This window comes from Tauraco erythrolophus, chromosome 1 (assembly GCF_009769465.1).
Source record: "Tauraco erythrolophus isolate bTauEry1 chromosome 1, bTauEry1.pri, whole genome shotgun sequence".
Taxonomy (NCBI): Eukaryota; Metazoa; Chordata; class Aves; order Musophagiformes; family Musophagidae; genus Tauraco; species Tauraco erythrolophus.
Genome location: NC_141465.1, coordinates 47411607 through 47437459, shown reverse-complemented (window position 1 = coordinate 47437459; position 25853 = coordinate 47411607). Strand labels below are relative to the sequence as shown.

At 38.6% G+C, this 25853-nt stretch overlaps 1 protein-coding gene across 1 annotated transcript in view; it reads left to right on the top strand.

Moving 5' to 3' along the window:
* CNKSR2 (connector enhancer of kinase suppressor of Ras 2) overlaps positions 1–25853 on the top strand; it is a 218047-nt gene that overhangs the window by 58251 nt on the left and 133943 nt on the right. The window contains 2 exon segments of the mRNA XM_086608968.1: positions 3276–3363; positions 21727–21768. Of these exon segments, the coding sequence (XP_086465094.1) occupies positions 3276–3363; positions 21727–21768 (130 nt within the window).

Sequence of the window (25853 nt, the reverse complement as noted above, 5' to 3'; positions counted from 1 at the left end):
GAGGTACCTGAGACTTAAAGGTCCAAGGGACTGTGAAAAATGTGGCTTTATAAGAAAAGAGTAGAAACTGGAAGTTGATAGGAATGGCTCAGCCAAGCCAAGGAAATAATTTTTAAAAAGTAGGTAGAAGTGATTTAATTAAAGAAGGAATTCCTTTGACTTGATGTGTTTCTGTGCCTTGAGAGGGAAAGTGTTTTAGCAGCCAGTTGAAAAGTCGTAGTGTATGTAGGCTTCATTTCCATTTATACATATGTTTCATCTGTTGCAAGTCAATACTATTGTGCTGTATTAAAATTACAATCGGTGGATGCATTATTAATGAAGAGGTTTTTTTTTGTCAGGCTGGTGTTTCACACCAAATCTTTTATGAAATGCAATCAGGGATCCTACAATGAAGTTTCTGTTGATATTTTGGTTGAAACTGCTGGCATGTTGTTTTGCTAAGTCTTGTTGGACTTTCACTGTTGAAATTAAGCCTTGGGATGTAATACCAAAATACATTTCCTTTGGTAGTAAATATTTAAAGAGGCTTTTGTCCTTACCATTTCCCCAGCTGCTTATGCAGTAGTGGCTGTATAGTTGTGTGTGCAGATTGCCTCCAGGCAAGTGGTCTGAACTGCAGAGGGGGAGGAAAGGGAATTTCAATTTTACTGGTCCAATCTGCAGCAATACCCCAGAGAGGTATTGGAAGAAAGTGATGTGAAGGAGTCGGTTTTATAAGCTACAGAGACCTACAGAGGAGGCAGCTCAAGGACCCCTTACTTTTTCTCCAGGAGCAAAGTCTGTGTAACATGGACCTGTCTCCTTATCCTTCCAAGTCGTAAAGCACTTTTCAAATGTTACATATTAGTTATTGATTTTAAGTAGTCTTCTTCCTCCTGCTGACACTTTTGCTGCCTACTTCACGTGCTGTTGTCAGTAAATCTTCACTGTGTAAACTTCAGTATAGCAAAAATGAGTAATGACTCAGTCTCTTTGCCTGTTCTTTAATGTCAACAAAGTTTATTTGGGGCATTTCTAATGATCTTCACTAAGAGCAATGACGGTAAAAATGTCATTATTTTCCTCATGAACCGTGAAACCGAACTAAATTGTAAAAGTATGAGGGAAGATGATGCGGTATTAGAAGCCAAAGCCTACCATGCGATTTTGTTTAGAGAAATGCCGGAGGCTTTGAAATGTCAAATAGATTCCAGTTGTGTAATTTGAGGATCAAATTGTATTAACATCCGTACTTAAAGTAAAATAATACCATTTACTGACTTGATTCCATTCATCTTCAATAAAAGGGAGTTCATAAATGAACATGACCTTTTTAAATCAAGGTTTCAGGTAGATTTCAGAACCTCAACAGTTACAATTTTGAAAGGAAAAATATCAGTGTTTTTGTACATCTTGGCTAATGTATTTTTAAAAACACAATTGTGGTTCATAACCAAGCAGTTCAGTTACCTTTTATCCTTTAATATGCTCACATGTCTCCTGAACTTGAGTAACACTATGCATGTGTGTCTATGGGTAGGCCTGCTGTAGCGTGTACCTACTGTACAGTTGCCATGTACTGCATAAAGCCTGGACTTTGGATTGTGATTATGCATCTGTGTCAACTAGCTTTTTGTAGGCACCTTTTGGAACTTACACGCTATTTACTAAGTACTCACTCACTTGTTGCTTTTATTTTTCCTAACCTCTGCCTAGCTTCCAATTTCTGCACTTTTATTTTAAAAAGAACGTACTGCTTTTCTCCCTTGAAAATATAGGCAGAAAGTATACGTCGTTGTATGATGTATTACATCAAATTAAAGCTGCTAGACTTGAGTATGCACCGCAAAGTTCATCCTATTTTATGAACCATCAGGGCTGGATTGGGAGCCCTGGAGAAGAATGAGGGCATTACAAGAAGCAGGTGGAGATGGGGAAGTTCACATGGGTTTATTAATGGGCAGTTCCAAATCCACCTGCACTAAAGTTTCAGTAATTCTGTATATGGAAAAGAAATTAAGAAACCTATTAAGAACCAGTAGAACTATGTTTAAAGTTATCATCTGGGCATGCTTATAGCAGAGTTCTTTGTACTGGAAACCTGTCTTTAGGGCTAAATAAGGAAGGCATAATACCAACCAGCACTGTAAAACTCTTAAAGGTATATAGGAATATGTGAGCTCTAAGATGTGACAAAAGAAGGCAATTGGTGAAGGGACTAGTCACCCGACTTAATTTAAAGGCAATCACAGTTAAAGTATTTTTTATCTGTTGTTAGTTTTTTTTAGACATTACAATACTGTGGTTCTTTGCCACCTTTTCTTTTTGTTTTAAATGTTTGAAGCAGGTGTATTTGGGAGAAATGCCATCTTTGTGATGCTAATAATGCCCATAAAAACCTCATTTACAACACCAATGAAGTAATAATCTTATCTCCTCTTGGAGCCTTGCCTAGTGTTTGGCTGCTTCTTGAATATAGACAATAGGCCAAGTTGAGTTAATAGTTTAGCACAGACTTGTAGTACAGAAATCAGTTGACTGCCAGACTCACTAACCCAATATATTTTAGCAGTGCCTCTAGAAGACAAGTAAGCTTCTAGGTAGGCAAGCATTTTAAACATTCTAACATGAAGTTTTAAGGTATAGGATACGTGTAGGTGACATCTCTAAATGTTGGATTACAGTTTTCATTTCAGTTAGCACTTCTGATTGTAGCACAGTGTGGGGGATGTTAGGCTGTACCTCCAGCTTAGCCGTTGCAGCTGCTTCTGAGCGTTGATGCATCTCTGGCTGTTCTCCCCTTTGGATAAAGATTTTACTTCTTCTGAGTCCTTGCAGTACTTTTACCAGATATTAGATCAGGTCACAGGAATCCCTGTGAATCAGCCAAGTGCTTTTCTGGTCTGATTCACATCTGGACACCATTCATACCACAGGTGGAAGCGATGCCTCTGGTTGCCTTAATGAGGGTATTCCCAAACAAATGCAAGAGACAAGGTGGGCTTTTTCTAGGGACGTAAAGGCAGTCCAGAAGTAAACTGGAAGCCTGTGAGAAATAATACTTTTATAAATGGAGTTTCTTAAAGAGGAACTTAAAAACTACAAAGCCAAGGAAAGATGAACATTTTCTGTGGGTGTGTATCCTATATTTTACAATTTTAGTAGTACATTTTGGGTATTCTGTGTGATTTTAATATCTCTAGAAGCAATGTGTATTAAGCGCATTGTACACCAGTGAAGCAAGTGGATATATACTAGTGCTATTCAACATTTTTTTTCTTCTTTCTTTTTAGATCACCTTTTGCTGCTGTCACAGATTACTCAGTAACAAGAAATAATGTCATACAGCTCTGTCTGGAACTAACAACAATAGTACAACAGGTATGAGACCATCTGCTTAGCAATCTTTTTTTTCCTGAATTTCCATTACTTTCTTCACATGATTACATGTTACTCTGTCTATATCGTTGCCTCACAAAAATACAGGAATACTAATAAAATAAGTTAGTAAATGCTTTCTAAAAATCCCGCTTCCTGGTTTTATAATACTAGTTTGGGTTGTGCTGTGTATACGCCTCTGCATATCTCGGTACTAAGATTCATCTTGAGTTCTCTAGTCTAATATCATCACTATGAATTTACAAAATCTACTTAATAATTTGCATATTTAACTTTTTTTATCTTGTATTTAATTTTTAATTAACTGTCTGATTCAAAAGGTCTGTATGTATTGGGTTTTAGTCATCTGCTCTTCTGTACAATTCATGTCATCTAGACAGCTGCTAAGATGACACGTGTCACCATGAGGTTAGCATATTTTGTGCACTTTTTTGTACATCCTAGCTTCAAGAAATCCAGAAGTAGGTACTGAGAAGCACTTGCTTAACGGGATTCATTTGGGAGTGCAATCCAGAGAACCTTCTCTGCCCTTCTATTACTTATCTATGTGTGGTTTAAGTCTATCCCTGAATTTGCCTGTTGTTCTGCTGAAACGGAAAAGTCTCTTTTACTGCAAGTTTAAACTAACGTTGATAGCAAATTCTGTAGCAATAACCTAGGAAGTTAAAGTAGTTCTATTCAGTTGAACATCATCATTTACTCTGATGCGTGAATTTCTGAGCCCGGTCTGCTGATGATGACTGTGAAGGGCCTTGGTACCATCTTATACCATCAGTTGACCACACAGTGCAGCAGTGGCCATCATGCGAAGGGAAAAGGGTCCAGAGTGGATTGTGTCTCCTGGCAGTTCAGCAAAGGCGGAGAGAAGGGACCACTGCTGCCAAACAGAAGTTCAAGGGAGTGTATGCGCTTGAGAAGGCGGAGTGGAGAAAAAGGGAGAGAGTGGCCTAGGTGGAAGTGCTGAGGAGAGGTTTTCAGAAGCATCATTGCAAATTGAGTGAAGGTAAACTTCTCCTAAGGCCTCTTGGCATGACTCTGTATGATGGTACTGTCCCTTTTATACAAGAAATATATTTTTCTCTGACCCTCTCATAAATACGTGCAACACTGATGATTAGTTGAGTTTACCTCCCACCTGAGTTGGAGAAAACAGTATTGCTAATCCCATGTGTTCAATCTTGGGAAAGGAAAGTTTCTCACTTTTCTATGTTATTGTCATCAGTAGTAGTTTCCCCCCAATTATGTGTTGAGTTTTTGATGTGGAAATGGAACATGGGCTGTTCCCTTCTCACAGACCACACAGCAAGGGTGCCTGTTTGCTTCCATCGGGCCAAGGGGTGCCCTGCCAGTCCTGTTGTTCATCCACCCCGCGCTCCACACCAAGCTTCCTGCCCTCACCCTGCCTCAAACTGGGATGGAGGTGCCAGCGGTGATGACTATGGAAGAAAAGCCCAGGCCTTCGTTTTCCTGGATGCCTGTTGCATGACACGTGTTTTTTATGTTGTTCTGTGGCTTGTTGTGCCCTTGTTGAGCTGAGAGAAGGTGTCAGTACTCGGGCAAAAGGAGGCATGGAGGGCATCCCTTCCCCTTGGCCAAACTGCTTTTTTTCCACAGAAGGAGCTATGTATCACCATCTAGTTTTTCAATTGAGAGGAAGAGCCACCTGATCCATTTTCATGTGTCTACTATTAGTAAGAAAGTGGATAAAATATCAACCACTGCAGTATTTCCCAGGAATTAGCTCAATGTCAATTTATTTTCTTACAAGTTTATCCCTATCCATGATACTGCTGATTTACTATGGTATAGGTAAATATTTCTCTGTGTATATTTTTCAGTGTGAATGAGAGCAAATGTTACTATTTAATACCTTTGGAGAAAAGCAGTTTTATCTTCGCCAAAACTGACATGATTCCTTAGTGAAGAAGCAGTTCAAGAACATGAATCCACACTTTGAAGTCAAAAGGAGCATTTATGTGCCTAAATTTAAGCATGCTCTGAAATTGAATTGGGCTGTAGTCAGAAGAATGATAATGAAAAATTCCATTACTAGTCCCAAACACATGTGGTTTGATCTTTACTTAAAACAAATGCATTCCAAAGTAACATGTCAAAATGTCTTCCTTCACTAAACTTTTCTTTTATATGATCGCTGAACACGCTGAAAATCCTCATTGTACTCTCTTAAGGCTCTAAATTGAATGTTTCAGTATCACCTTATCAGATGTTTTTTCTGTCTCAGAATCCATTTTCTTTTGTATGCAAAGTACTTTATAGTACTTCACTAACTGATAATAATTTATAATTTAATTTAAAAAAATGTATTTGTGAAAGATCTACAGAAAGCAAGGTTACAATTGTTCTTATAACAGTAACAATAGATTTTTATAAAGCATACTGGTTTATTAAAAAACTATACAATCTGTACATTTTCTTGTACCTTTGACTTTTTTTTTTTAAGACATTCATACAATTTGAAAAGAGAACCCTAGTATTCACCTCAGTAACTGAGCACTGATGAGATTGAAAACTGGGGTTTTATTGTGTTGTTTAAGTTACAGCCAACCTTTAGATTTAGTAACCAGAAATGATTCTTTAATCAAGATGGAAGGAAAAATGTTAAAATTAAGGTGGTTAGCTTTAATAATTTAGTACTTTTTGAGGCTAATTGTAATGTCAGTGTTTCTTCTGACATAGAATAAAGTGTTGTTGCGTTCTGCCCCATCCCACTCCTCCTGTTATCAGTGCTAAATGGATAATGAAAAAAAAAAAGACAGAATTACTGGGCTCTCTTGTAAGGATGAAGTCTAAGAAAATCTATTGAGTGTCTGTGCTTTAACCTTTAAATAATTAGAAAAGTTGGAGTTATAATGCCTACTTAGAGATAGAATTTGGAATAAAATGCGGAATGGCACATACTTTGTTTTAACCATTTCACTTTCTATGTGTGTTGCACATTGCCCAGGACCCAACTAACAGCCCAAGCATGGAGTAAATATTTGCCAGTGGAAGCAGGTCCCTCAGAGTACTGCGAGTTATTATTGTAACCTGCTTTGCATTCGCACTAATCATCTGCTTCTATGCAGCTGTTTTATTTTGGCTCAGGGATTCTTGTTCTTCCCCTTAGGACTTTTAAGATATTGTTTCATAGGCACTTCCTGCAGGTTTTCAGTCTTAATACAATCCTCCTTGCTGATGGCTTATTTAATTCAGGGCTTGCGTTCTTGTTTCATTTTATAACAACTCTTCCCTTGCAGCAGAACACTGGAGGGGAAAAAAAAGATTTAAATAACAAACAAATCTAGGAGACTATCATGATTTTTGCTACTATTCAGTTGCACTCTCTGCCTTTCTCTCCTGCACCTGTCTGCCTGCTTAGGGTGTCCTCATAGGAATCAGAGGCTGAGCATTATCTGTACTCTCTGTTTACATTGCAATAAGTAAAAAAGGCCTTTTTATTCTTTATGATACAAGACAGGTGTTAAAGGGATATGGGTGTACAGATTGGTGGGGCAAAGGAGATTGTTTTGGGTTGCACTTTTTTCCCTTTTGGTTCATTCATGAATTTAGATTTGTGTCAGCAGAATTGTTCCAGTCACAAATACACATAAGGAAGAACACGAGTGACTCCTTGTCTTTTTGACATTCATGAAATCCTTGCTATTGACTTAGTCGGAGTGTTCAGCTTCAGAGTGACAGGAGCTGGTCCTTTTACGTGTGGTGGTTTTGTTTCAGAAAGGTAGCAGTAGCTACAATGATAACTGTAAGGAATAGAAGATTTATTGTTCTCTTAGGCAATCTGTAGGTAGCTTTTTTTAGTATTCTCAATGCTCTTATTCCTTAGGAACCCATTAGTGTTTCACTGAAGAAGCTTCTTGTGTAGAATTAACACCCTGGAAATCTTGGGAATATGTGAAAAGTCTGATTTTATATTGACTTCGTAAGTTACCAGACATTTAAAGAAAACTTTACTGCTGAACACTGTACTTCTTGTTATTGCTGTTTAGTAGTGATCATTAGTAGCACTTGTCGCATGTTTTTTTACTTTCCTTAATCTGCTTTCACAATGATTTGCAGTGTTTATTTAGTTTTAAAACTGCTGGTGTTTATCTCGCAGCTTTAATGTCTTGTGGGATTTACTTAGCAAGATGCTCCAGCAGAAGCATAGCTGTAGGCCTGTAAATACTCCTTTATAAAAGCTTCACTGCAATTACCTCTCTGCCTAAACGTCTTTTTGAAGAGGGACTATGCAGTGGGAGCAATTCTGTATAACGGGTGGAGATGGAGAACAGTCAGTTGGCTGATAACATAGAATGGTTAGAGTTGGAAGGGACCTCAAAGATCATCTAGTTCCAACCCCCCTGCCATGGGCAGGGAAACCCTCCACTACACTAGGTTGCCCAAAGCCTCATCCAACCTGGCCTTGAACCAGGTTCAAGCCAAGATCTGGCTTGCACTGTTGTCACAGAGCATACTTCTGACTTCGTCTGTCTCACAGCAACATTTGGAAGTAAACTCAGATTTTGGATGACGTGGTGAGAACTGGACTGATGCAGTTTGGGAGGTGACAGCCAGGATGGAAGATAGCTAGGGAAGACCACGACAACTATCCACAAAAACTCTGCCTGGGCATATAGGCACCTGGGATTTTGAACTAAAAGCCCTAATACAGAGCACATACAGAAGTGCCCTGTGCACTACCTCAGCTGAATCATTTGGAGCTTATTCCCCATTTAAAGATGTTTTGAGATTTGAAAAAGTGATTGTCTGTATACTCCATGCCCTGATGGACTCAGTTCCCGTGCTAGAGGGGTAATCTTTGTTGGGCTTCTAGCCATTGCTGTCTTTCAGATAAAAGATACTGAAAAGGATCACAAATTATTTATTGAGTAATGCACTATTTTTCGATGACATTGTGGTTTTTATAATCAAATGGTTGTAACTTATATGACAAATGTTTCAAATATTAAGCCTCACTGAGAAACTAAGTGCAGGCTTCTTTTCCCATTTAAAGGATAAAAAGAGAATTTACTTTCTTAGCTCCCTGCCCTGACTCAGAATGCAAATGCAGTAATATGAAATGGCTGTATTCATTTGGTAAGGACAGTATCAAATACATGAATAGAGAAGAATAATTAATATCCTTAGTACTGTTGTTGTTACAAAGTATCTTTCCTATAATCTTTTGTATCACAATTCCTCACTTTTGTTTTTAAGTCCTAGTTATTAATGACTTTAAGGACTCGCTAAATATAGCTTTAAAATTTTGAATTTTAGGTCATGCCAAGTAGCTAATTATCTCAGGTATCTTTAGCTAATAAACTGGCTTTAATATCTTAGTGGTGTGAATGTTTGATTGGTTCCTTATTAAAACTGCTTTGTACTTATAGATTGTAGACATCTTCAAAGCAACATGTGTTTGATGGAAACAGTTATGTATTATATTTTAAAGTTTTAAATTTAAATTTTCAGCATTATTCCTTCCACCCCAACTTTATTATCAAATGCTTGCAGGAAAATCTTTGTTAGCCTCACTGCTCCCTTTTTTTCATAAAAAAAAATCATGATGAGGAGGCCATATTCTTCAAAATACATATATTAATAGTACACTGTTTATACAAAATGCCTGTTTCTAATAAGTTTGCAAGTGGGAGGTAAGTGTACAAGTGGGTAGCTAAATAGATGTGGTGAAAAGTTAAAAACAGAACAAAAAAGCCCCCCTTGAAAGCAAACTGAGACAATATCTGCCTACAGTACATGGAAGCCAAATGGTATTCATCTGAATGTGTTATAACTTGTTGCAAGGAACGCTGACTGAAATTTAGACTTACCTTGTATCCTTCAAGTGCTGCTCTTATGCAAGATTTTTCTGTTGAAAAAGGTTCAAAACATTGCTCAGAGGTTGTGGTGTTTCAGGATACGTATTATCCTGTGCAGTTGTTTTCTTCATATTTAGAAGTCAATGTATAATGTGTAAGGTAAAATAGAATTTAAAGGATTATTGGAACGATGAAACTGGTTTTTGTTTACAAGAAGCTGTATCGAAGTAGTTTCAATTTATGCTCTTTAGCAATGCTTTTCTCTTTTTCATAGTGGAGTAGCTTATTTCTCTATAGCACACTTCTATGGAAAATTTCAGATGTAATTTAATGTACTGGAAAAAGTGCCTAAAATGCTTAATATTGGTGCCTTTTTCTGATTCTGGTAGTTTGTTTCTGCCATTTTATTGTACTTATTTTTCCCTTGAAATGGCTTACTTGTAGATCTATTATCGTCTTTTGATTTAAGTTTTGGAGTCTTTTTGAAATGGGATTAGGCACAGAAAAGCTCAAAGGTTAACATCAACAATAGTCTATAGGAATATGAACCAGTACTAGACATAATTTGATGTCTCGTTAGTTGTCATTGAGATATATGCTGTAAAGAGGTTTTTTTTTCCTAAACTTGTGTGGCCTGTGATGTAACATTTTCAAAGTATCTTATGAAGCCACTGCATGCTTTCATAAAAACCCACTCTGTAAAGTCCTGTGAATTTGTTAGCTGTGTTTTCTTTTCCATTCTTAAAGAAAGTAGTTTCTTTTCCTTCTAGATAGAAGGAAAAACAAACAAACAAACAAATCCCATAACCCCCCTGAAATTGCTGAGTACATAAGAAGCTTAGTGACCAGAAAGCAAAAATGGGTTGGTGTTGGCTTGGTTTTTTGTTTTGTTTTGTTGTTTTTCTTCTAGATTAATGATTGATTGCTTCTGAACATGGGGGAAAATGAAACATCAAGCAAAATAATTTGTGGAAAAAAGAGTAGTCTTTTTGATGGGACATATGCTGGTAAACTAATGCAGTTGTTAAATTTTTCCAAGAAAAGCAGCATGAGTTAGTCAAGGTGACATTGAAAGAGTCAGGGACTGTTGAGTTAATTCATACACTCATAGAATCATAGAATGGTTTGGGTTGGAAGGGACCTCAAAGATCATCTAGTTCCAACCCCCCTGCCATGGGCAGGGAAACCCTCCACTACATCAGGTTGCCCAAAGCCTCATCCAGTCTGGCCTTGAACACTTCCAGGGATGGGGCATCTACAACTTTTCTGGGCAATATGTTCCGCTGCCTCCCCACCCTCTGAGTGAAAAATTTCTTCCTTATATCTAATCTAAATCTGCCCTCTTTCAGTTTAAAGCCATTGCCCCTTGTCCTATTACTACACGCCCTTGTAAAAAGTCCCTCTCCAGCTTTCCTGTAGGCCCTCTTTAGGTACTGGAAGGCTGCTATAAGATCACCTCCGAGCCTTCTCTTCTCCAGGCTGAACAGCCCCAACTCTCTCAGCCTGTCTTCATAGGAGAGGTGTTCCAGCCCTCGGATCATCTTCGTGGCCCTCTTCTGGACCTGCTCCAGCAGCTCCATGTCCTTCTTATGTTGGGGACTCCAGAGCTGAATGCAGTATTCCAGGTGGAGTCTCATGAGAGCTGAGTAGAGGGGCGGAATCACCTCCCTTGACCTGCTGGCCACGCTTCTTTGGATGCAGCCCAGGATACAGTAGGCTTTCTGGGCTACCAGTGCACGTTGTTGGCTCATGTTGAGCTGCTCATCCACCAGCACTCCCAAGTCCTTTTCCTCAGGGCTGCTCTCAATCCATTCTCCGCCCAGCCTGTACTTGTGCTTGGGATTGCCCCGACCCATGTGCAGGACCTTGCACTTGGCCTTGTTGAACTTCATGAGGTTCTCACAGGCCCACCTCTCCAGCCTGTCAAGGTCCCTCTGGATGGCATCCCTTCCCTCCAGCGTGTCCACCACACCACACAACTTGGTGTCGTCTGCAAACTTACTGAGGGTGCACTAGATCCGCTGTCCATGTCACTAACAAAGATGTTAAACAGCACTGGTCCCAGTACTGACCCCTGAGGAACACCACTCGTCACTGGCCTCCACGTGGACATTGAACCATTGATCACACTCTTTGAGTGCAACCATCCAGCCCATTCCTTATCCACCGAGTGGTCCACCCATCAAATCCATGTCTTTCCAGTTTAGAGACAAGGATGTTGTGTGGGACAGTGTCAAATGCTTTGGATAAGTCCAGGTAGACGATGTCAGTTGCTCTTCCCCTATCCATCAATGCTGTAACCTTATCATAGAAGGCCACCAAATTAGTCAGGCAGGATTTGCCCTTAGTGAAGCCATGTTGGCTGTCACCAATCAGCTCCTTATTTTCTATGTGCCTTAGCATAATCGCCAGGAGGATCTGGTGAATGATCTTGCCGGGCACAGAGGTGAGACTGACTGGCCTGTAGTTCCCTGGGTCTTCTTTTTTCCCCTTTTTAAAGATGGGGGCTATGTTTCCCCTTTTCCAGTCAGTGGGAACTTCACCAGATTGCCACGACTTCTCAAATATGATGGATAGAGGGTTAGCAACTTCATCTGCCAGTTCCATCAGGACCCACAGATGCACCTTATCAGGTCCCATGGACTTGTCCACCTTCAGGTTATTCAGATGGTCTTGAACCTGATCTTCTCCTACAGTGGGCAGTTCTTCATTCTCCCAGTCCCTGCCTTTGCCTTCTGTGACTTGGGCTGTGCAGCTGGAGCTCTTGCCAGTGAAGACTGAGGCAAAGAAGTCATTGAGAACCTCAGCCTTCTCCATATCCTGGGTAGTCAGGTCCCCCATTTCCTTACAGAGAGGGCCTTGCAGAAAGTAGCTGAAAGTTAGTGGAAACTGAAATAAAGTGTAGACAGAGGGGGAAAATTTGTTTTCGTATCTCATATATTTCCGTTAAATAAAGCCGTTTTTGCTTAGACTGATTGTCGTGGGCACTGTGTCAGTTCATGTTGAGTGGCATCAGTTTGCATTTGAATAGACAGTCAGAGGGTACATCATGCTTTCTGTGTAATTCTTTATAAATGCCTGAATTTAATCATTAATGATGATGGATTAAGATTATGTTGGTTGTATCAGTAGAAGCGAAGACTGAGACTCTGCATTTTGTTTACTTTGGAAACTGATTTCCCGTTCCAGAGACAGTATAGTCTCTGTATCCAGGTGCAGTGAAGCAAGATTTCATTTCACTATGGTGAATTACAGAAACTATGTGTTGCTAGGTAGGTAATAGAAGTCTCGAGCATGAAAAAATGTAGGGTCAATCTTTATTTCAGGAATATAATGTGAGGTATGTGTGTGTGTGTTTGCTTATATCCATTTAAAATACACCAAGAATTTGAAACGTTCAAGTCATAGCTGAGCCTGAAATGATAACTACCAAAATATCATTACTTTTTCTCAGGTTCAATTAATTTTATTTCTTCTGTTGACAGAATAACCACCTAGGCACTATATGAAACATGAAATATTTTGCTGCAATTGTGTTTTATAAACCAGAATTCTTTTTCATGACAGTACTAGAGGAAAAGCAGAAGTGAAAAATTAAGAAGCTATTTACCTTTAAATGGTCTTGGAATTGACATTGAAAACTTAAGAACTGCACAAGACATCTTGCTACAAACTCTATTTTGCATGTCAGTAATAGAAGATTTAGTTTTGAATGCATTATTTTTCAGAATTAGAGGTGTGGAAAAAAGGATGTTTTAACTTTGTTTTTTCTCCTTTGGATGGAACATTTTTGCCTCATTTCCAACCTTTCATCTGTTGATAGTTTCAGTGAATTTCTATTTTTACCTACTGAGAATGTCGCTGCCTAGAGAAAAGACTCTAAGAGCTGAGATTCAATTTATACCACCTAAGCACTTAGATTCTAGCAGGATATATGAGCAAGTATCAATGTGATTTTTGTTGGCGCTAAAATACTTGCTATGGTTTCTGACCTAATGGTATACCAGCTCGTTTTAGGAATGGTGCAGCAGGAAGAAGTGTTACTCTCTATATGCAAACTAAGAACTTGTATGTGACTAGTTCCCAAAGTAAAGTAAGATGATGTATTCTACAGAAAGGAGGGTAGAAATAATTGGAAATGGAAAATGACTTCGGAAAGATAGAAGAAAAGAGTTTAGTGTACACATTGTATCTCTCTTAATCCAGTGAGCAATTTTTCCTGGTAGTTGCTTGATCTGTGGGTGATTTATGTAAGTTGTGTTAAATTTTTACATGAAGTATTCTGTTACTATAGTGATAGGTGCCACTCCACACAGATTGTTTAAATAAAGGCAATTCTTTGTACTCAGTAAGCTGAGTAATTGCTATTAGTTTGTACACAAGGGTTATGAACTTAGAGAACTGCAGGTTCTTTAAATATTCAGGGAAAGGCTCTAGACTTTTAGAAACATTTGTGTAGGTTGTATAGGAAATGTCCTTTTATGTAGCCTTTATTTAAAAGTTTGCATTATATTTTTCACAACAGAGATTCTTTCCTCTTCCCTTAATATCTTAAGTGGTGTGTGCTCACCATTCTGTTTTCTCCTGTCTCTGTCAGTTGTTACACGTGTCCGATGGGGGAGAACAGAGTGGGTTGCCGCAGATATAGACAGGCTCTGGCTTCAGTGTGGAGGGGCAGGGAATAATAAGAGTGAGGACGCCATAGACCCAGTGTCAAGAAACTGCAGTGATTGAATAATTGTAGCATAAGTGGGAAAGAAAGCAGTGGGAAGAGAATCGACAGGATTTGTGTGGGATGCAAAGACGAGTTGAAAATGGCACCCAGGTTGTGAGCTTGTGGGACATAAGGTGGTGGAGTTGTTGACAGCAAAAGGGAAAGGAGGGGGGAGCAGAGAGAGTTTGGGAAGAAACGTGATTTCGGCTTTCCAGCATACTGCGTTAGGGCTGGTGGCAAATATCCAGAAGGAGATTCTGAACTGTGAATGTGAACAGAAGGGATGAGAGATCTGTGACTCATCCGTACAGAGATGATAATTAAAGCAGCATGATTTTAGGAGGCTGCTGAGCAATAGGGAAGAGGTTGCAGAAGAGGGTAGAGTTGAGGATAGAGCTTCCTGGGACTGGCAGTCGGAAGGAGGAGAAACAGCCACGACAGGAGACTCTTTTGGAGCTGCTCAGTGGGAAGAAAGTCAGGGAAAGCACGTATTTTGGCATGTCCACTTAGAAATCCAGGGTAGCTTTTTAACAATGGCTGTGTAATTTTAAACGTTCATTTTGTATGGCAGCAAGGATTACCTATGCAAGCGCTGGGTTGTTGTATAGCTTAAGAGGAGCTTGCTATTGCATTTTAGGTAGTGAGACAGGAAAAAAGTATTTCCTCTTCCCCTCTCTCCGTTCCAAACATTCATAATTGTCAGTGTCCCCAAGGCCCACGCCTTTTGTATCCAAAGTCCTACTAGACCTCTTAAAATCAAAGATGTGGTAAAGCACCTCAGGAAGCCTCTGCCTGTTTCATGTTCGTAATTTTTTGTCTGTTGCCAGAGGAGAATGTTACCTGCTTGCCAGCTTCTGTAGCTTTGTGGCTATTGAAGAGTTTTTTGTTTCTTGGTTTTGTGGAGGGTGGTTGAATAGATCTTTATATCTGCCAATTTGTATTTTATTATTCCAGTAGTGACCCAGACTGGAACGGGTTACAGTTACCTGTAAATCACAGTCTGAGCAGAGTTCCCTAATATCCTTCAGTTTTCTAATCGTCATGCTTTGCAGAACACAGCATTTTGCTATAGCCTATATTATATCAATCAAGTTTATTGTTTCAAAGCTGTCATTGTTAAATACCGCCATCGACTGCATTAGGTAGATTTTCCATGCATTTTCTAAGAAGTGGAAGGCTGAGTTAACTCAACCTATCTTACCCTTGTACCTGTTTGGAAATTGTGTGCCGTTGTCTTGGTCCAAGAAAAGCAATGAAGGGCAATAGTATATGAAGGTACTATGAAAGCTATAAAATTTCTGTCTTCTTCATGTGTAGGCAAAGCTTTAGACTTTGTCGTCATTGTTGTTGAGAACTTTTGTGAGAATCTTCAGTGATGACTCCAGTAAACCTCAGTTTTGTGGCTCTCTTGACATAGCTGAATTGGGCAGAATTCAAACCAAGCGGGCCTTTCTAGAGCCAATGGCATAAATTCCCTAGAGCTGGTGATACTTGAATAGGCTCAGAGTGGGCTCCTTGAAGCCAGAACACCTTGTTTTTGATGTTGCGGTGCTGGGGCTGAAGGGACTGAGAGTTATGATCTGAGCATTCTCAAGTTAATTATTTTTTATTGTTGCTAAGTACCAAGACTGACAGACCATCCATTTGACATATACTGGTATTAAAGGATTCAGTTACAGTTTTAATCAGCTTGAGAAGCAAAGGGATTTAAAGGATGGCTTGGCTAAATTACAACCAATGACTACATTGCTCAAGAGAGATTTTATGCCAAAGGTTTGGCCATGCATGAGAGTCTGAACCCTCTTTTTTCACAATCATGTAATTCATGATTTTTGTTGCAAATAGAGAGCTGGACTTACATAGTTTAGAACATTTTACGTGACTTCAAAATAATGGTGACAGGAATTCTATCAGACATCTGTTTTCAAGCAGTACATAAAATCTAGCTGTTGCCCTCTTTAAACTAGACATGGAAGACGTGGGATTGCTCATGAAAGATGCCTTTCCCAGGCAATTTCACTGTGGCTTTTAAAATTGTGCTCCTAACCTTGCCTACGTATTATCAGCAAAATACTGGTGAAAAGAGTGCAATACACGCACACACACACACGCGTAGATTGCCTTCAAGCAGATTCAGTTAGACTGCAGAGGAAATAAAACAGAAAAAACAGTGAAGAAGCTCCACCAGAAGCAGCTTGAAAGCTGCCTGTAGAACAAACGCTCTCATGGCAAGCCCTTGTTCTTTGCAAGTTGCTCCAGTTGACTACCTCTGTAGCACCACACAGGCTGCTTTTGAGCAGTGCTATCATATGAATTCACAAAGGACTTTTTTGGGCTAACATGTTACCTGAGAATCAGGGGATGTGGTTTTCATTCTTGACAATTGTGTAACCTGCTTCTGTATCAGTTCTGCCTAGGAAATTTCCTTGCCTTGAAGGAAAAAATAAATTAGGGTGACTAAATATACATGAGCAACTAAAGCATTGTGCTAAACAAGAAGATATAGTGAAAGAAGCCCAGACTCTGTCTTGAGCACTCAGATCTAAGGATTACTAGAAATACTGAAACGTTTCTGATTTGTTGCTGGAAGAGTTAATAAACATATTTCTGCAATTCTCCCTTTTTGTATCCTTTAACTATTTCTAGGTATATATTTTATTTTCTGAGCTAGCATAACTTTATTCTGAAGTTAAGTCATGGAGTTGACAGAAACTTCAGACTGCCAAGAAGAGTGCAGTGCAGCAGCTGCCTAGAATATGTGGCAAAAACATCAATAGTAGTGGTAGTAGTAGTATTAGTAGCAGTAATGATGGTATGTTTCAAGATTATAGCCTGCAAGTACCCTGAGAGGACAAGTGTTTGACAGGTAATTGCAGTAGGTAATTTGACAAGTTGCCAACTTGGACTTGTAAACCAGATCATATACGTGCAAAAACAGAAGTGTTTTCTGCTGAATATTATCTCAGTTATAGCACTGGAGAAGTATGTGAACATTTTTTCCCTGTGGGATATACGACCAGTGGGATGAGTTGGCAGGTCTTCTTCATCTCAGTGCTTCACATTTTGGGTTGAGATTTAGTCAACTCAGGTGCAAAGAAAAGGACTAAAGAGTAAGAAAAGTGCTGGTGTAATTAGCTAAACCCATTCTCCACTTCTGTGACATACTAAGAAAAATGTATAAAAAGAAGGCAATAATAGTGAGGGGAGAAGAAAATAAAACGGAAAAATAAAGCTCCAGAAACATTGCTTTTAAAAAATAAAATCCACAAATATTTGTGTTTTATATATGTTGCCTAACGTGAATTATTCTAGCAGTGTCTGGAGCAGGGTGGGGTGAGGTGTGTATGTTTTGCAGTGTTGTCACCAGTCAGTGCTGTCTAATTTAGTGTGTTTAATTTAAGTGTCTTTATAATTATTAATCATAATACTACAATAAGATCTTTGCAAATAAAACTTTCAATTTTTGTCGAAACAATGCAGAATTGTGGTTGCAAAGGTCAGAAGTTCTGTAAGTGATGCAGTTGTGGTGTGGCATAGGTCTTCCTAGTCTTAAAAACAGATTTTAAAACTATACCAGGATTGAAAGTGCAGAAGAACCCTCTCCCATATTGGTGTGGTTTGTTCTTGCTCCTCGTATCTTCCTCCCTTATGGCATCTTTTTCCTTTTTCTTTTTCTTCCCATTTAGACCTCGTTTCCTTTTTTGTTTAGGATCTTAGCCTAGTTCCTCCACAAAGGTCACTTTTGCCATTTTTGATGCATGAGGCAGAGCTGGAAAGAGTGACCATAAAAATCCGATATTAGCGATTAAGTTGTCCCATCATATTCCCCTTTTATATCTCTTTCTTTGCGGGTGATACTGTCCCATTTTCCTCTTTGAAACTGCTAATGGCCAACATCTGCCTACATCTTCAGGAAGTATAAATTAAAATAGAACTGCTTTTTTTGCTTTGTTAGCAATCTACATTATTAATCTTTTAGAAAATAATGCGCATTTAGAAGATAATCTGATGTTCTTTCAGCTGAAGTTTTGTTTGGTTGGGTAGATGAAGATCATATAGCCTAGCTTTAGTTGCAATTTGTCAGTGAATATATGTGTGAAGTTCAGAGAATAAACAGGTAAAAGTAAAATATCTTCTGCTTTCTTTGTCTGTGTATTTCAGTTCAGGGGTAATCACAGTATTGTTTCACTAAGTGAAGAGCAAATTGTTAGCTTGTGTAGGAGTAAAGCTTGGTTGCAGATTTTTTGTGTGTTCCTGCTTTTCTAAAGCAGAAAGAAGTTGATGTTAAACTTGCATATGATCTGTTTCTTACCTTAATTGCAATGTTTTGAAACTGTGGTTAAACAGATATTTAAGAAGACCTTTCAGGAGTAAGATACAGCCTTGTAGTCTAAGTATGAAAGGAAGATATGTTCTCCAGCTGTGGGTGGTATGCTATTAAGAATACAAATTTATTTCTAATTGCGTAGTTAGCGACTCTTTTTATAGTTCTCAAGTGCTTTAAGCTCTTTTAGTTGAAATGAAATGGGTATGAAAAAGCAATAATTGTAAATGGTAAAGGCCCCCAGTAATAAGCATTCAGCTTATCATTCTACCTAAGGGGTGTATGAAGAGGGTGGGCACGGTTATCCTCAGCATTTTCTTAAAGATAAAGCACAAAGCAGTGAAGTGACTTAAAAAAATCCAAAGGGAAATAAACTGTTCGCTATGAATGAAAGTGACATGTGGGTTTTGCTCTTGGAATCATTCAGAAGCAGTGTCAGCCCTCATCTCTAGGGATGGCTGCAGGAAGTTAAAATGAACTTGCTACGATGCAGGGATCAGCTTGGTGACCTTTACTAGGTTTCTTTGACTTCAGGGCTGCTCTGGGCTATGCCAGCATGGATCTTTGCATTCCTGCACATTTCTCTGAGTTCAGGCTTGACTTACGTTTAGTTGGATGACGTTCATATATGGAAAAAGTATATTTTGGAATTGTTTTTTTACCTAAGCATTGTGTTTACTCTCCTCACGTTTTTCTGTCTTTTATTGTTTACTGAGGCTTTATTTTTCTCTCTTACCTGAATGTGAAGATGTAGCATCAACAATCAGCTGTCTGCTATGTGATGAAATAATTTAGCAATTTCTCTTCCCAGACCCAGGATTTATAGGGAATTGTGTGTTGAGGAGAGAACTTACGGAGTGAGGCCACCTGCCGCTATACATAGACTGAATGCCTGAGAAGTTTTCCACTTGCTTTATCATCTTTCGTAGATTCAGAAATATTTTATTTTTTTATGTATACTCTTGGTTTGTCAGAAATAAGCGTATTTCTTTAGCTTCCTTCAGAGTTGTCTGGAAGAGTTTCATTTCAAGGATGTAGCAGTGTTTCTCTGTTATTCCCTGTTTTCTTGGTTGCAACAAACCTCTATCGCATTTAAGAACCCGGAATCCTTCTGGCCTTATTTGTGAGACTTCTCAAACTGTATCCTCTTTAAGCTGAATGTTTAAACTTAAAGGAATATCTTCCTATTACCCATGAAATAATTATGTCTGCTTAAAAGCACTTTTTTTTCTTCATTATAAATGTTGCAATCCCTTCCTGCTATTTTTGCAAAATTATTCATAAGAAGCCATGCACAACATAGATGTATCCAAATTCAAAATGTTACATGCCCTCCCACATATAACAATGAAATGTGTGTTTTGCTACTAAGATTGCACATACTTCATTGATGTCTGCATATAATTAAATGCATTAGATTTTGTTTCTGGCTGTACTTACGGGCAAATGTTTCCTGAATGCCAACAGCTGTTATTAGGAAAATACTCCCTGATCAACCTGCTACTTCTGCATAGGTTGTTTTATATAAAGCTTAAGAACACATTGGCTTTTCTTGCCTGAGTAACACTCGAACCTTTTCATGGATTAAAAATTTGTGTTTTTTAAAACAGTTGCATATAACAAAGTTGTTTTTCTAATAGGATAAACTGGTGAAAAGATGGGACTTAAACCGTGAAAACTTAGTCATGTTTTTCATGTGGGTTATTAGGCAAGATATAAAGTAACCATTCTAAACAGAGCTTGCACTAGTCACTATGATGCTACAGCATCTGTTGTGGTTCTTTCACCAGTGTTGGTTGTATTTCATGTGCGTGCTGTCTTACTAATTCTGTTTCTCTATATCCACTGAGGTTTTGGCCTGTCAGAAAAACTTTGACAGCCCTCAGTCTCCTATCTATTAGTCTTGCTTATAGAAGCTGCCTCACATGCTACATAAGGTGATAACAGTCTGCATGCAATCCCCAGCAGGCTGTATGTAATAAGATAGTCATAGAATCACAGAATTGTTTAGATTGGAAGAGACCTTGAAGACCATCGAGTCCACCCGTCAACCTAACACTGCCAAGTCCACCACTAAACCATGTCGCTAAACACCACATCTGCATGTCTTTTAAATACCTCCAGGGATGGTGACTCCACCACTTCCCTGGGCAACCTGTTCCAATGTTTGACAATGTTTGACTTCTTTCAGTGAAGAAATTTTTCCTAATATCCAATCTAACCTTCCCTGGCACAACTTGAGGCTATTTCTATCACTTGTTACTTGGGAGAAGACACCAACACCCACCCTGCTAGAACCACCTTTCAGGTAGTTGTAGAGAGCAATAAAGTCTCCCCTAGCCTCCTTTTCTCCAGACTAAACACCTCCAATTCGCTCAGCTGTTTCTCGTAAGACTTGGGCTCTCTTGACCCCTCATCAGTTTCATTGCCCTTCTTTGGACACACTCCAGCACCTCAATGACTTTCTTTTAGTGGGGGCCCAGAATCAAACACAGTATTCGAGGTGCAGCCTCACCAGTGCCGAGTACAGGGCGACGATCGCTTCTCTGGTCCTGCTGGCCACACTATTTCTGATAGAAGCCAGGACGCTCTTGGCCTTCTTGGCCACCTGGGCACACTGCTGGCTTATATTCATCTGGCTGTTGACCAACACCCCCAAGTCCTTTTCCACCAGGCAGCTTTCCAGTCACTCTTCCCCACCCGGCAAAGAGTACACCCATCCAAGTCATGAGCAGCCACTTTCTCCAGGAGAATGCTATGGGAAACATTGTCAAAGGCTTTACTAATGTCTAGGTAGACAACATTCACAGCCTTCCTCTCATCCACTAAGTGGGTCACCTTGTCATAGGAGATCAGGTTAGTCAAGCAGGACCTGCCTTTCATAAACCTACGCTGACTGGTCTGACTCAAGCTTCCTGTACGTTTTTTATTCTGCCTTTATCTTCCCTCCCATTGCATAGAGTGTTATAAACAACCAGTGGCTCCCTTTTCCTTTCTTCCTTTCCCAGGGTTTTCCTTCTCTTCCTTGGCAAGGTGTGCAAACATGTCAGTTCAGCTCAGCAGGAATTGTTCAGCTTAGTTTTCTTTCTTAGTTATTGAAGACTATTGCTGGTACCTCTGTTTTTCAGTGTTACCACTAGAAGCAGGTCATTTTTGTCTACGGTCAGGGACTGCTGGTTGAAGCCACTCATCTAGCATACATGTGACTAGCTGGTATGTGCCAAAAGGATGTAAAAGAGAGGAAGATCGTTATTGGTCTCAAATAAGGAACAAGAAGAATTAATGAATAGATATAAAGTTTACCAGTATTTCCTTTCTGTAGTGGCTTCATCTTTTGGTTACACGAATCTTTGCATTCTTTTTGAGACTTTGAAATCTTTTATTTCATCCTAAAGACTTTTCAGTTCAGTTTAATTCTTTTTAAGGATAAATCTAGGAAGGATATGATTGGATCAATTTAACCTGTCTTTTCTGCTTTACTTTTTCAGGATTGCACAGTATATGAAACAGAGAATAAAATTCTTCATGTGGTGAGTAGTGTTTGGATTTCTGTCAATAAATATATTTGTATAGACTACATAGAATTATAGACCTTTGTCTTTTGTGCTTTTTCTATGCAGTGCCAATGTGATAATGAACTAGTCTGGGTATGACTGAGTGGATGTATGGAACTACTTGTGAATAGGTAATGATGTTATGAAGCTGAACTTGGCATATGAGAAGCCTGGCACTTGGCAAGGGTTTGTGTTTGTCTGGCTCAGGCTCATCATAGTTATTATGTAAACTATGGTCAGAAGAATGATTTTGAAAAATGGCTTTTTTTTTTTGAGACAGCTGTTTGCTAGGCTGCTACTAAATTGTATATATTTATGTTAGTGATATAGCTTAATTTATACAGTTCTATTCCTCATAGGAGCATGGAGCTAGCCTAGTGATAGGAAAATAATGCAATTTTTTCCTTTGGAATTCTCAGTGTAAATACAACGGTCTATTCCCAGAATCTGTGGTGCTATTGATAATAAGTAAAGCAGATGAAAGTCGTCAGGGCATCAGAACACAGGATGAGTTTGAAACGCTGGTACTTTGGTGGATGGAGAGTCAAAAGCTTGAGTAAACTTCATCTGAAAACTGCAACTAAGTTTTAGATACTAAATTGCCTTTCATGTTGTGGCTGTAGTTTAGTGAGTATTAAGTTGACCCAGAGCTAATTTCTAAAAGTTAGATACAAAGATATTCTTCCTAAGAGAGACTAATGAATTGGTTTAATTTATTCACTGCGTTTCACATTTAGGTAAGTTTTGTTTTCTTATTACTGGAGCTTAAGCAATAAAATACTGCATTTATTTATTTTAAAAGGTGAGCTTCCCAGTAATTTGTTCTATACCTTTTTTTTTCCAATGTTCCTGTATCAAATGCTTGGCAAATTGAATTCTATAAGCTTTTGATGCTTTGATTTCACAGTGATGTGGAATAAAAAAGTCTCCTTGTATTTTTAAGTTTCATTGACGTTTTTTTCCCTGTGGGACACAAAGAATTAGCAGTTTTAGTGAGGCTGACATCATCATCTTTGCTAGGCTGATCTCAGCAGGTATTTAAGTCATGAAGTTTTTAATTGCATAATCTTGGCAAAAGTTGAAGTGCCGTGAGTTTGAAATCATTATATATAGCCTGGTTTTCAATACATGCTTGTTTTCTGCTGTGAGAGCCAAGAGTTCTGACATCTGCTATATACAGTATATGCCATTTACCAATTAGCAAAAAAGATTGTAAAGGGGAACAGAGATGTTTAAAGCTGTTGAAGGATCAGTTATTATAGACTTAAGCAGAAAATTTTGAGGAAACTGAGAGGGATTCGTTTAAGATATGCGAGTACACAAATTTGAAACAGGTTTCAAAAGCTATATTATCTTACATCGTTCAGACTCACACAGGCTTATTTCTTTAATCCACAGTAACTTCATTGTGGTGACAGGTGGACATATATATTATTGTGGAGAGCTTAATTAGCTTCTACGATTAGTGCTCAAGCTTGCAAGGAAACATGAACAGGGCATCGAATGTTTTACTGAAGCCTGGTTTTAAAAATGACTATACATATTACACGTAACTTAGATCATGTTGCATTTCAGCTGATGGATGGGATTTTATGAGGCAAAATCTGACGAAAAGGAATCGAGGAAAGAGATAAATTTATGATTGAATAATTAAAAGGTGGAATTTGAAATCATACTTTGAATTTGAAAGGGAGCATTTTACAAGTGCAGCTGAAAAGGTTCATGATAGAATTGTAATTGAAAGCAGTCACAGTTCCTTCTAACCTCCCTCCTTGGAAGACAGAAGAAGATGTTATGACTTTAGCTCATTAGGCAATCTGGGGAGGAGCAATCTAATAGGTAGATTACAAAAAGAGAGGAAAAGCCTACTGATGTCAAGATCTTGACAGACTGCATAGTATTTTTATGCCAGTGTGAAAGAAGAGAGGAGGTTAGACACCTTATGGGATAACAATATTTGAATGCACGAGTACAAACTAGGTTAAAAATGTTTAGAGGGGGATTAAGAATTTAAATCTCCTGTTATAGACGGTGCATCCGGTAAACTTAGAGGTGAATGTTAAAGAGAAGGTTCTCTGATATAAAAAGAATAGTAGTAAATTTTGGTAAAGGCATAGAAAGAATCTTGAAAGAGAGATACTGGGAGAACTAGGAAAGATTGGGAGGAGAGGACATGTATACAGATATTAGAGAGAGAGAGAAAGTAAATTCTCTCTTCTTAAATTCAAAGACCAAGCTATTGCCTAGTCTGTTCTCTGAGCAGATTTCCCATCTGCAGACCGTGTAAACTCCTGGACGTAACAGAAGTGGTGTCTGGTCGGCATCACATCCAGCTGCCTTGGAATAATCAGACACCGACATACATCTGTGTTCACTAGGATGACTTAGAGAGGAAATTGAATTCAAAACCGTGGGCTCACCCCGTATGATTTCACATGCCATATTCTCTTCATGATACAAGGAAACAACATTTGTCACAAAAGTGAAAGGCAATGACTTACATCTAATTAGCAATTCATGCAATTAGCCTAAGGAAATCCTTGTTGTAAGGGATGGTTCCCACTAAGAATTGAAGTCAAATTTTATGAGATCCTTCTTACATAAGTTAAAAAGAGCTACATCTACAGAAATGAAAATAAATTAAATGACAGTTATGTACTCTTATTCTTTAGGACATCGAGAAATTTACCATCTTAGGAGCAGATCATTGGATCAAAGTAGTTGATTTTTGTCTACTTTATCTGTTGATGATCCAGTGGTTTACTTCAGGCAGAACCTGTGTTCTTGGTTGAACATCTCCATCATTCACATGGGTCAAAGTGTTATTTTGGACTCAAGTGCCCTGGTTCAGAGACCAGATCTCTGTAGGCACACACCTTCTGTGGGGATGCTGCCTCATTTCCCTGGAGTGAGCCTACTTTGTGCCAAATCAGGGGGCATGAGAGTATGTGGGCACAGGCAGGGGATGTGAGACCACTCTGCTGCTATTGAAATGCCTACATGGATACCTTTGAAGTTAACCTGTCACTGAGACTTCATGCATTCCTTTAAAGCATGGTGGAGTCGGCAACATCCCTCATCAAAGGCAAGATCCTCAGTTAAATGACTGGTTGGTTTCCTTTAATTAGGTAGGGCCAAAAAATAGTTACTGTGCTCTTATTCCGATGTCAGTAATTTCTCCAGAAAAGCAAATTAATGCCGTCTTTCTTTCAGAGGTGACAGTTTGGTTATTCATGTGGACAGACTGCTGAATCACCTTGTCCATAGATAGTATATTTTAATATCAATAAACTTATTCTGATGTTAGATTTTTAGGTATCACAGATATGTTTAAGAAAAGGTATTCTATGGAGACAGAACTGTATAGCTTCAGTGTATGTTCAAGAAAGAAATGTATTTGTTTACTCCAAGCAATTGGAGTTTCAAATGCTGTATAAAAGCATTTTGATCGTCACTTATAATATTAGGTTAAGTAGTAAAGTAATCTGTGTTATTCAACTGAACACATAAAATGTGTCTAGAGGAAAAAGGTCTTATGGAAGAGTGATGAAGTTTTAAGAAGAAATTACCTGCTTCAACTTGTTTATTTCTTCTAAATGGAAGTGCAAAGTGTGTCTGGGAAAAAATGTCTCTTCTATAATTTTCTGCCTTAGAATTGCAGGTGTGTTGAAACAATTATTTTAAAGACAACTATATTTCTTAAAGTTTTTTTTTTTTTTCCTGTGAATTTGTTCACAGAAACACTTGGTTTCTGTGGAGGAAGAAGCATAAAACAACACAGGAATAATGTGTTGATTTTTGCTCATTAAAATGTTGATGCTTCTGAAATATTCATGAATGCAGAGAAATGCTAGGTATTTCTGCCACTTCATTTCTCAGTATGTTTTTTCCAGGTTACCTTTTGCTCAGTAAGCGATGCAATAAATAAATAATAATAATTGTAATAATTTATTACTATAAACAGAAAGTAAATATCACCAGAAAATAATACCAACAGAAGTAGATGTTAATAGAAACTTAAGAAGAACAGGTTTTAAAATACAGTGGGCCTAAATATGAAA